Here is a 13,654-nt window from a genome sequence, read left to right as displayed (position 1 = left end):
GTGGAGTGACGGTTATTTGGGTCACCTCCCCAATCAGAGTCAGTATAAGCAATTAATTTTAACTCAGAAGAGGATGACAGAAAAACTCCCTTATTAAGAATACGCTTTAGGTATCTTACGACACGTAAGACGACACTCATGTGAACAAAAGTTGGTGCATGCTGAAACTGACTTGTCGTATGCACTGGTCTGGTAATACTCAGATACATCAACGATCTTACAAGTTGTCTGTAGGGAGTAGGATCAGAGAGAAGAACATCGGAGTTTCACAAACTTTATCATCTGTAATACCTGACCTGTCAATAATCTCAGATGCAAGCTTAGTTTGAGACAAAAAATACCCTCTATGAGAGTATGCTACCTCAATACCCAGAAAATAAGTTAAAAAACCCAAGTCAGACATTTCAAACTTATCCTTTAAAATCGATTTTATGCTTTTTATCCCTTTAGAGTCGCTTCCGGTTATAAGCATGGCATCCACATATAGAAGTAGAATAACAATCCCTGCATTAGATTTTCTAACAAACAAAGCAGTATCGGTAAAACAAGATAAAAAACCATTTTCTAACATTACAGAGTTAAGAGTTAAACCTATCATACCAAGCCTTGGGGGCTTGTTTCAAACCATAGAGTGCCTTTCGAAGGCGAAACACTTTTCCTTTAGGGGACTTCATTCCAGGAGGAGCATCCATATACACTTCTTCGTTTAGATCTCTGTTTAAGAAGGCATTTTTAACATCCATTTGATAAATGTTCCATTTGTTGATAGAGGCAACGGTTATAAGACATCGGACGATGACCATTCGAGCTACTGGGGCAAAGGTCTCTTCATAATCAATCCCATATTCTTGACTATATCATTTTGCAACTAAACAGGCCTTATATCTCTCGATGGACCCATCACTCTTAGTCTTAACCTTAAACACCCATCTACACCCTATTGCTTTCTTATCTTTAGGGAGGTCTTGAAATTCCCATGTCTTTGCTCTCCTTAGAGCTTCAAGTTTATTATTCATAGCGGCTATCCATTCCGGATATTTTCGTGCTTCCTCGAAGTTTCTAGGTTCTATGTAAGAGTGAATGACGCTTAGACAAGCTCTATATTTAGGTGAAAAAGACTCATATGAGATGAACCTAGAGAGGGGTTTTCTCTGTCTTTCGGTTCTACGAGTGTTTTCCTCACTTTGAAGAGTAGTCCCACTAGCATCATCATATCTTTCGAGGGCACTTTTGAAAGTATTCCTATCTCTATGAGTGTAGGTTATGGGATCTCTATGTGGTTCTTCATTGACATGTTGATGAAGCGTTGGAGGCACAAAATTGGTTTCATTATTACTTGAGTCATTTTGATTTGACTCATCATCACTAGTATCATCATCTTCAGTCAACAGATCAAACATAAAAGAATAGTCTATATTCTCGTCATTAGATTCAAATTTTTCGAAACCACTGATATTTTCCAAGAAGCTTACATTTCTGGAAACATATAGTTTATCATTTTTAATATCATAACAACGAAAACCTTTTTGAGTTTCAGAATAACCAAAAAAGGCACAAGGAATGGCCTTGGGGGAGAGTTTGTCATTTTTATTAGTAAGGACAAAACATTTACAACCAAAAACCCTTAACCTGCTATAATCAGGTTCTTTTTCATATAATTTTTCAAATGGAGAAACCTTGTTCAAGTTTTTTGATGGGAGTATATTTATGAGATAGACTGAAGTAAGGGCTGCCTCAGCCCAGAGTCTTTTCGGAATATTTTGTGAAATGAGCAAAGTTCGTGTTGTTTCAATAATATGCCTATGTTTTCGTTCAGCCAACCCATTTTGTTGTGGGGTTTTAGGACAAGACTTTTGATGGAGAATACCATTATTTTCAAGATAACTTTTGAATTCATTGGAAAGATATTCGCCACCCGAATCGGTTCTAAGAATTTTTAAACTTCCATTGAATTGATTTAAAATAATCATATGAAATGTTTTAAAAATTGAGAAAACTTCATGTTTATGTTTAAGAAAATATATCCAACTAAATCTAGTGCAATCGTCCACAAAGATAACATAGTATGAGAAACCTCCTTTAGATATTACCGGAGCCGGACCCCATACATCGGAGTGAACAATTTCAAAAGATTTTGTTGTAAACATGGATCTTTGAGAAAAAGGAAGACTTTTCATTTTCCCAAGAATACATTCATTACATACAAAATTTTCATTACAAAGATGCTTAATAAAAGACAAATAAGAGATTTTAACAATGTTGGGATGACCCAATCTCTTATGCCATACATGAATATCTTTGTTTTGAGCAACATTACAAAATTGATTTTTGGGAATTTTGAGAAAATCAACATAGTAGAGGTCTCCTCTCCTAGAGCCTTCCCCAATCAACTTCCTGGACTGGCGATCCTGTATCCAACATTTATTAGAAGAGAATTTTATATCGCAACTATAGTCCGAGAGTTGAGAAACGGAGAGTAAATTTAAGTCTAGTTTTGGTATAAGACGAATTTTTGGAATAAAGAAGTCTTGTTTTTCAAAATTGCCCATTCCTTTAATTTCAAGAGGTGTTCCATCCGCCGTTGAGACAAAAGATGAAAGGGAATTTTTAGAAAAATCAGAAAGAGAACAAGAACTTGGAGTCATGTGAAATGAAACACCGGAATCAAGGAGCCAAGATGTCTTACAGAGAGAGGAGGAGGATGACATAGCGGCTTCGGAAATGCCTCCTTTGAGAAGAGGTTGAAGAGCATCCACAATTTGTTGAAGGGAAAGATGCTCATTTAATGAAGAAGGTCGTTCTTCTGGTTGGGATGCCATAGCCGTGACAAGAATTTTCTTCCATTTGGGGCAAATGGTTTTGATATGCCCGGGTTCTTTACAAAAATGACAAGTTAATTTGCTATAGTCTCTTTTGCCATATCAATCATTTCCTCCTTGTCCTTGATTTTTGAAATGAGGAGGTTTGTAGGCCTTCATATTATTCCCGGGTCTTGACACAACATTAACCGCTTTATAATCATTTTGAGAAGGTGCAACAAGGATGCTAGGATTATTTTTACTAATCCCCATATGGGTTTCTTCACCACTTAGCTTAGTGATAACATCTTCAATAGAGGGGGATGTGAAGGCAGATAGAAGAGAGGACCGAATTTGCTCAAATTCGGGTCTAAGACCATTTAGAAAATTGAAGAATCGATCTTCCTTTAGTTGTTTGTGTCTTAACTCGATTGCTTCTCCGCTCCATTTTGGTTCGAGCATAGCAAGCTCGTTCCAAATAGATGATAGTTCGGCAAAATATTCCCGAATAGACAAATCGTTTTGTTGAAGAGTCAAAGCCTTCTTTTGGAGGTAATATTTGTGAGATAAGTCCCTTGAAGTATACATTTTTCAAGGTATAACCAAGCTTCGAAGGTCTTTTTAAACTTAATGATGTTGGCGTTGATCTTGGTTTCTACGGATGAAACAATCCAAGACAAAATTTTGAAGTTCTTCATCTCCCACTCATCATGCCTTTTGGAATAATCTTCTAGGGCCTTTTGTCTATCTTCACCTTCAAGAATCTTAATATCTCCTTTTTCTATGATTGTAAGTTTGGGTTCGGGTTCCGATATTGAACCTTGAACGTACCCCCAAAGACCTTTCCCTTTGATATGGGCTTCCATATTGCCGGCCCAAACATGGTAGTTCGAACCACTAAGTTTAAAACCAAGGGAGAAGTGAGAGTCTTTTTCACCCATTAGAGAGGGAAGATGATAGAAAATAATGCGTACCTCAAATGATTTTCAATCCTTTCTTGATAAAAGATGCTTCTAAAATATTGCTCGAAGAAGATGATTCACTTCAAAACTTCAATAACTTGAGGCACGTTCTGATACCATGTAAAAGTATCTCCAAACAAGATACTAAGATCAAGACCTTAATATTCTTGATAATAAATCTGGCACACATGCACAATAAGAACACTTTAGAACACTTGTGCACAAAAGCACAACTCACAAAAACTCACAAATGCACAATAAGATGATTTCAGACCTCCAAACAAGATACATTGCTGGCAACCATATATTTCATGAACACACGAAACATATCGAGATGGATTGTCACTATGTACGAGAGGAGTATCTACATGGCAATATTGATTTGCCCTATGTTACATACGAGTATCAGTTGACAGATTTCTTCACCAAACTTCTCGTTGCTTCTAAATTTCACTTCCTTTTAGGTAAACTTTCTGTCATTCTACCATAAGTTTGAGGGAGTCTTAAATTATATCTACATATAATATATATGTGTGTACCTATACGTATAGGTATTAATGTACGTATATGTATTGTATACATATGTATATGTATATGTATTACATGCGTATATATTTTTTATTTTCTTTGTTGTAAATATTTTCTTTTTCTTTTATTTATTTTTGCTCTTTTTGACTAGTCAACATAAAGTTGACTAGTTTGACTAGCCATTGGAGGTAGTCCAACGTCTACAAATAGAGCTGTTGGACTAGCTCCAATGTCTCTTTTTGGCTCTCTTTAATGTATATAAAAAGGGATGAAACCCCTCATTTTATGTAATGCTTCTTGCATTTTGGGTTATCAATAAAAATTATATTTTTTACTTTTTGAGCCTTCTTGTGTGTGCCCTTGTGGGTTTTATTAGTGTGCCCTTAGTGACCACTTTTGTGCATGTCCATTTGTAACATTGGTGGACACTTTGTTCGTATTTGAAGGTTCTTGATTCATTACAACACCAACTAGATGTCTCTGACGTAATCGCCATTCAAACTGATTGAAATGGTGAAAACTTTGAAGAATAGCGCAACATGAATTCATGCATCATAGCAGCACATTTCATTTCAACATTTTGTGAAATAAGAAATTTTGAAAATTTTAGTAAATTGTGAATATGTTGACATGAAGTTTATAAAAAGATTTCATTTGTTGGAGACTCTTGGGTTAGTGAGTACTCTAGATTCCTAGAAGGCCTTGGTTTTGTGCCAATTTACGACTTCTAAGCCGCCCTATTGCTTGCAGACCTTGGACAATGGTCTTCTTGATTTAGAGGTCTGAAATCATCTAAAACTTGAATACAGATGCCAGCAGTTGGATAGCGGACCTGTTTGCAACAAAATCCAGTTAAACAATGTGCAGTGGGGCCTGGATTCAGATTCAGGTTTATGTTGGGTCAGATGTGTGCGTACAAAACCAATCGTAAACCTTTGTTACAACATTTGCACAACCTTTTTTTTTAAGAGAAAAATGTTGTCTTCATTCACACCAAGGACGAAACAAAGAGCAGTAAGGGTGACAAGTCGTCACCCTACAAAAAAAAAACATAGAAAGTCGAAAAGAGTAGGGACATAGAACAAAAAACAAGGCAAAAGACAAAAAAAAAAGAAAAAAAGGAAAAATCTATGGAGCCCATAGGTCTTCAGTGAAAGCATCGCAACAAGCAAAGTCTGAGCAAGACTGAGAATTGTTTTGTCCTCTAAAAGAGAAAAAATATGCTAAAAGAAATTCCTCAGTTGCCGATTAATACGGTAGAGAGGTTGCTGTTAGAATATTACGAAAAAGCTCCACCACTCCTCCCTGAAATTCCACACACAAACAGTATCTCTTCAATCAATGTTGGCGTGCTGCCTAAGTGCAAGCACACCTTCAACATCTGATGCATCGACTAACGCCTTAAAAGGGATTCGAGTTGCCCTCTCTGCAGCTAGAAGGTGAAGCCCGTGACCACTTCTCGTACTCGTTGCAGATCTCCCACACCCTCCCATCTTACGGTTCACATCGGGCTTGAGTTGTTTGTCCGACGGGAGGATGCAGGGCTCAATGTGTTGTCATCGCCATCGTTGAAGCTTAGAACCTTCCATCGGCAGCCGAAGAAAGTGGCAGGGGAGGCGCTTCTCCAACCGGAGGCTGCTGAAGACCTATGAGCACCGCCCAGAGAGAGAGAGAGAGAGAGAGAGAGAGAGATGACCCTTTTTTTTGTCTACCGGTTATTGTGAGTTACTGGTGAAACCTTACAAACCTCCCTGTTGACCACTGCCCATCTCGAGAAGATATGAGATGGGCGGTGGTGGGGCAGCGACACTGCAGGCTCAACCTGCAGCATCGCTGCATAAAAAGTGCCCTCATCTAGTTAAGTGTAAACTCTTAATGAAGTTTAATATAATGATCAGTTATTTTTCTGTTATGGCACCCTTTCTCACCATTTTCTTAACTGGTGATGCTTTTTTGGTTAGTGTTCAAGTGTAGTTTTTGATTGACAGAGATCATTGAAAAGCCATCCAACATGGGCCAGACTTTATTTTCTTATTGATTCATAGCTTTTATTTCATTGTCTTGTTTTTCTTTGATTGATAGTATCTTAGCTAATATGCAGATGTTTTTGCTAATTTTTTTCTATCCCCATTATATAGTTATATGCTGGAATTATATTGTTCACTGCAGCAAAAGTGATTTTATCATTTTTTTTTCTCTATAGGTTGAGTCAACATTGGCCATGCAAAACCTTCAGCCAAAGATCAAAGCAATTCAACAGAGATATGCTGGAAATCAGGTAAGGAAAAAAAGAAAAAAGGAAGGTGATAAGTTTGGTTTGCTATAATTGAATTTTCAGAAGTTTATGTTAAACATGCGATTACTTTTGTAGTGGAGAAAATAATACTAGTTTGGATGTAATTAGTAATATTAATAGTTGTTCTGATAGGACTGTTACTTGGTTGGATATTGTTCAACAATAACTCTTTAGATCATGTACGCTGATCCAGTTGTTGGAATGGATACAAATTGAATAGATTGGGCACAAGCACATACTGCTGCTGTCAAGATTGGCCCTTTTTTTTTATTTTTTTCTCGAGTGGGGAGAGGGGTGAAGGGGGTGGCGGTGGTGGCAAGGACAGGGGAAAAGGGGAAGGAGGGGTGTTGAGATAAGGTAATATCATTAAATCTGATAAATCCTATAACCGTTTCCATGCTACACCTGAACCAGGCCACTAGATCTTTTGAATGGCCTATCGAGTATTGTTGTCTCTGTATTTGAATCTCCCATCATGCATTTGGAAAACCTGGTTGATAGCTGCTCTTAATTTGCCAACAAGCTATGTCACATATGTGTGGGTGCGGGTACGGGTGTAGGTGCAGCGATGCAGCACTTTAAAAAAACTTGAGTGCAGGGGTGTGGTAGGGTATATATATAAAATTTTTAATATTTTAATATATATTTATATAAAACTTATCCATAAAGCAAGCTCTCAATAAAAAAATCTGTTTTTCACCAGAAACAATAAAAAATTTAGAAGTATTCCTTAATCAGATTTTGATCGGGTATTGCTTAATCAAATTTGGATTTATATACATTTAATACAAAAGTCCATTCCAATGCAGTTTTCATTTTTTTTATTAATGCATTTAATACAAAAGTTCGACCTACTCGGTTTTCCCCATTTAATACAAAAGTACATTTAATACAGAATTCGACGTACTCGGTTCTCTCCATTTAATATAGAAATTCATTGCAATGCAATTTTCACTTTTTTTATTAATGCATTTATGACAAAGCTCTATAAAAAGTATAAAAGAATATAATGGCTCAACTTTTTATGACAAAACTTTTTAAAAACAGTAAAAGAATGTACGTGGCTCAAAACATTTAATGCACAACGTTTCAAACTTTCAAAGCTTTGTATATGGGACAAAACTTTAAATAATTTTAAATTTATTTTTTTGATCTATCTATTTTGGACAAAAATAACCCTGGGTGCGGGTTGACTGCACCGGGTGCCGCACCCGCACCCGCGTCGCATCGACGTGGGTGCGGCAGCCTCTATGCGGAGTCCCTGTGACAGCCAACAAGTGTTTTCTCCCACATTTTTTAGCTTGAAATACGTGTGATATTTAGTTAGTTGTCTTGAGCCATTTATGTTTTTCATATCTTTAATACGTGATATCTGTTTCCATCATTTGCTTTAATGATAAAATCATTGACTGTGCTTTTTTTAATTATGTGTTGTATTTCTTTCTCTAATTAGGAAAGGATACAACTTGAGACATCTCGTTTATACAAGCAAGCAGGTGTTAATCCATTGGCAGGTTGGTGCTTTTTTGCTTTTTGCAGCATTCCTGATTTTATCTACATATTGGTTGCTTTGGATTAATTGTAAGTTTGTTGGATTTTGTTTATGGTTCTGATAGGAAAGAGAAGAAAGGCTTTTTGTTGTCTAATTGCATGGTGATGCTCAATGAAATGTCTTTTATCTTTGGGTTCACAAATTCATGGATTAAATTTTCAAGAGAACCACATTTCTTGAGATATAACCTTTTCTTTTCTTGTTCGTAATATTCTAAATGGAGTTCTCTCTCTTTTTTATGTATCGCTAAGAGTTGTATAGCTACCTTCTCATTGCCTTAGAAGATAGCTTAATTTTAAATTCTCTATTGACATTAAAATTCTTGTTTATGGGTGTAATGAAATATGTGGAAATACAAAACAAAGGCATCTAAGGGCTTACATAATCATAAATACAAAGTGCACATGGAGATACAGAAGTCCAACTAAGGGACAATCCAAGAGCACTATGGCACTACACAAGTACTAAGTACATACAAGACATAAAGGAATTAAAAGAACACAAGAATATAAAAATATACATTTTATTGAGCATGAATGCTTAAGAGAAACATTATGAAATAAAAGGAGATAAAACCCCCTATTTTTATACATACAAAAGAGAGGAGACCTCAATAGAGTTGTTGGACTGTTCAAACAACTCTATTGATAGTGAACTCTATGTTGATTAGTAAAAAAAGAACTCAACTCTATTTGGTATTTTTCCAAATAGTTTCTATAAAAAAAAAGAATAAAGTAAAAGTACTAATGTGCCCCTAATGTGCACATCCTATTACAAGGATTAAAATGACCAAAATACCCCTAATAGGTATTTACCTATTACAACATTATAAATAAAATATATATACATACACACACATATATACAACTTAACACCCCCTCAAACTTAGTGTGATATACCAAAAGTTTGAAAATTCAAAAAGGATCAACGAAAATGATCAAAGTCTTCAAGTGTCTTCATTGGAAGTCGTTATCTTTATGTCGCATTAGAAAATTTTGCAAATGCAAGTCCTTAAATGTCTATTGGTGATTATCCCAAAACACCTTCATCGACTATCTCTATCTTCATGATATGATGCATCGAAGGTATTTCTTTCTCAATCCATTGCATCTTTAAGAACCTGAGAGAGAACAAACAAAGGCTCCAACTACACAAAAGAAAATATCCTAACCCAATAGTTATAAAGTTTTTAAGACAAATATATTTTTGAACAAGAGAAACATTAGATAATCATTAAAAAAGATAAGAGGAGCATACTTCAAGGATAAATTTTTATGAAATCAAATCATAAACCCAAAATCAACATATTTTTTTTCAAGGAAAACATACATATGGATTATAAGAGAATTTGATCACTAAAGGACATATAAATCATAAAGAAGAGATAAACAATTATGCATAAATAATATCCCAAGGATTTTTAGAAAAGCATTTCAAATGAAATAACAAATCATCACCGAGAACATGCATATAAAATATAACAATTCAAAAGAGCCCTCAAGAAAAGCGGAGACAATTAAATTCATGCATACAATAATGTGAACAAGATAATTAATATGAAACACATATATATCCAACTTGCAATGAAACATATTTAATGCACATAATAATGAAAGAGAGCGATCTCACAAATCACAACCCATTAGGATTCATTCACACAACCTAGAATGGGCTTAAGCACAAAGAACCAAGCATTGATCTTAATATATATATATATATATATTATTAATGAAATGTGCATAAGATGCATGAAATTTTATCAATAAATTTTTTTCGATATAAGTAGAAAAAGTTTAAAAATTTTATGGAGAGATTTTAAAAAATCTCACATAACAAAAGGAAAGATATTTGCAAATCTCAACAATAGTTCGACCACCACAAGCAATCACCTTACAAGACCTCCAAACCAAACCTCAAAAATCAAGTGTATTAGCTACTAGAACAAGAGCATAATCACAATGCCACTAACGAGATAAGAAACACACAAAAAGCGTGAATAATCAACATCTCTTGTCTACATAAAATGACAATTAAACAAGTGTATCAACTACTAGAACAAAAGTATAATCACAATGCCACTAATGGGCTAAAAAACACACAAAAAGTGTGAATAGCCAACATCTCTTGTCTGCATAAAATAACACTTAAACAAGCGTAGCAGCTACTAGAACAAAAGCATAATCATAATGCCACATATGGGCAAAACAAATACACAAAAGGTGTGAATAATCAATGGGTGCACATAACTCACCACATTTGAAAAACATCTCGTCTACATAAAATGACACTTAAATAAGAGGCAAAACTGGAGGAAACACAAGCGGTAAGAGAGCTTGTAATGAAAACAAACTAATGTCATCAAGAATTATAATAATAATGATTTTAACAATCTTTCGAAACTCTATGGTTCTAAAAACATAACTACCATCACAAAAAAATCAAAATATCAAGCATCCAATACTGTAACAATGGTCATACAAACAAATGAGTGGTAAAACACACTCATAGAAACCGAGGTCACTCACCTGCCAATTAAATACATACCTATATTGACAAGATGACATGAGGTGCATACACAACTCACCCCAACGATTAACTTAGATTTTAAATAACAATGAATTCAGAAGCCAATCAATCATCAATCAAACCCAAGGCAAATGACAACATGCCACTCATAACCCCAGCAATCTAAACTAATAAGATGACATGAGGTGTACAGATAACTCACCTCAACAGCTAACACTGACTCCACAACATCGATGTGCACAAGAAACAAATGAATGATACAACACACATAGAACCAAAGTTCAATCAACCGTCAGTCAAAACAAAATCATTTGACAATCTATACTGACAAGAAGACAGAGGTGCACACATATCTCACCTCAACAAATAACTCTGGTCTCACAACATAGAAGTGCATACAACTCACCTCGATAAGGCCAAACAAATAATAATGGATGTATCAAAATAAGAGTGATGGAGTTACAAAGCCAAATAATAAAAACCTTGAAAGATACATTCTAAGGAACTCACCTCAACAACTAACTCTGGTCCCACAACATAGAAGCACATACAACTCACCTCGATAAGGCCAAACAAATAATAATGGATGTATCAAAATAAGAGTGATGGACTTACAAAGCCAAATAATAAAAACCTTGAAAGACACATTCTAAGGAACAAGAATTGACAAGAAAAAAATTTTTCAAGTCAAGAAAATTCTCAAGTAATGCAATTATAGAGCATTTAATCACAAACTAAAATGTCCACCAATATTAAGTGGATAAACAAAAAAATGTTCTCTAAGGAACATTCTCACAAAACCCACAAAGGGCTATACAAGAAGTCTTACGATATAAAAAATAATATTTTATTGAATACCATAAGTATGCAATAGAAACTTAACACTTAAAACTCATGTGAGGTATCATGATGTAAATAAGTTTTAGTAAAAACATGCAATCATATGACAAGATAAAATATCCACCAATAAGTGTCTTCAATTACGAACAAGCATGTCAATCAATAATGGACAATTACTAAAGTGAACCAAGAGGGAAACACTTATAACACCCATAAAGGGCAAACACAAAGAAGGTTTTCATAATTCTCAAATTAATATTTTATTAAAACTAAGTATGCAAAAAGACATAATATTTAAATCTCATGCAAAACATGTAAGATAATGTTCATTAAAGAGCCATGAGACTAAGTAAATAACACAATCACAAGGACCACAAAAGGGCCAACAAGAGAAACACCCAATAACATAACTGTTTTTAATAATTTTAAAAAAAACATATTTAAATGGTATTTATAAAAGTGAATGGCTTTATAAGAAATCATGCTCAATACCTTATGCACGAATAGATAATCTCATTCATCATAGAAGACAATCACAAGTGCACAAGGATTGTATATCAATATAAAAATTGTATATTCAAAATTAAAAAACAAGGTATCCATGATCACTAATATCCTAACCACTTAATTTTTAATACATCATAAAATATTTTATGTTTCACATAAAAATATATCAAAGAGAAAAGAAAAAATAAAATTTCAAACACAAGTTAAGCAAAATCTCATAAAATCATACTTGTGAATGACACAAAACCATTTTAAAATAAATATTTTAAATTATTTTAAAAATATTTGACTAATTTTCAAAACTAACCAAAACAAAGTTCAATACAACAATAAATACGGACATGATTTAACATTTGTCTCCATGAAATGTTTGAATAAAGCATCTAAATGCCAACAATACGTGCTAAAACATCCCTAGATCATATATATACATTTTAAATAAAGCGAGCTTAAAAAAATCTAAGATTCAAACTAGATATCATGCAAGCATACACATATATCATTTCACAAGATCAAACATATATTATAAACCCTATAAAATATTTAATAAAAATAAAACCAACAATAATTTGAAAAGCATTTAGAGATTTTAGTTTTTAACAAAAATAACAAATAACTTTCCAAAGAGAAGAAGAAATGAGTGTTTTCTCATGCATAATGCAAGAGATAGATAATTCAAATAACACTAAAGGTTGAATATACATATCGGTCACAAATGCTTCACGAAGCACAAACTCGAACCAAAGAATCACAAGACAAAAAACAAAATAGCAAGAAAGATTTCTTGGCTCTGATACCATATAATGAAATATGCGAAAATACAAAACAAAGGCCTCTAAGGGTTTATATGATTATAAATACAAAATGCACATGCACATACACAAGTCCAACTAAAGGACAATCCAAGAACATTAAGGCACTACACAAGCACTAAGTACATACAAGACATAAAGGAATTGAATGAAGAACACAATAATATAAAAATTATACATTTTATTGAGCATGAATGCTTAAGAGAAGCATTAGGAAATGAAAGGGGATAAAGACCTTTATTTATAAACATACAAAAGAGAGGGAGACCTCAATAGAGCTGTTGGACTGTTCCAACAGCTCTATTGACTGGTCAACTCTATGTTGACTAGTAAAAAAAGAACTCAACTCTATTTGGTATTTTGCCAAATAGTTTCTATAAAAACAAAAAAGGATAAAAAAGAATAAAGTAAAAGTACTAATGTGCTCTTAATGTGCACAACCTATTACAAGGACTAAAATGACCAAAATACCCTTAATGGGTATTTACCTATTACATCATTATATATATATATATATATATATATATATATATATATATATATATATATATATATAACTTAACAATGGGGTGGTCTTGCCCTTGGATCTCAATCCATTTTGGTGGACAATTTTCTTGGGTCATATTTTCTACTAGATGGAAGCACACTTCTAGTCTCCCTAATGGGCATGATTACAATTTCATAATGCTAAATCATGCTCAATATCAAATTATCCCACTATTCTCACATTTTGGACTTTCACATGCAAAGAAAACAAACTGCAATTAGTTTCAAAACTAACTGAAGGGTGCCACAGTACATAGAAATGGTCTTGCCCATTGGTGGACAATTAT

The 13,654-nt window shown here is 34.0% G+C and overlaps 1 protein-coding gene across 1 annotated transcript in view; it reads left to right on the top strand.

Annotated features, from left to right (window-relative positions):
• LOC149839783 (inner membrane protein PPF-1, chloroplastic-like) overlaps positions 1 to 13,654 on the top strand; it is a 66,089-nt gene that overhangs the window by 19,946 nt on the left and 32,489 nt on the right. The window contains exons 3-4 of the mRNA XM_090002824.1: positions 6,492 to 6,566; positions 8,038 to 8,098. Of these exons, the coding sequence (XP_089858950.1) occupies positions 6,492 to 6,566; positions 8,038 to 8,098 (136 nt within the window). The remainder of the gene's footprint in view (positions 1 to 6,491; positions 6,567 to 8,037; positions 8,099 to 13,654) is intronic.

The sequence above is a fragment of the Nuphar pumila genome, chromosome 4 (genome assembly GCF_984573655.1).
Source record: "Nuphar pumila chromosome 4, dmNupPumi1.hap1.1, whole genome shotgun sequence".
Lineage (NCBI taxonomy): Eukaryota > Viridiplantae > Streptophyta > Magnoliopsida > Nymphaeales > Nymphaeaceae > Nuphar > Nuphar pumila.
This window is presented reverse-complemented; position numbering and strand designations above follow the sequence as displayed.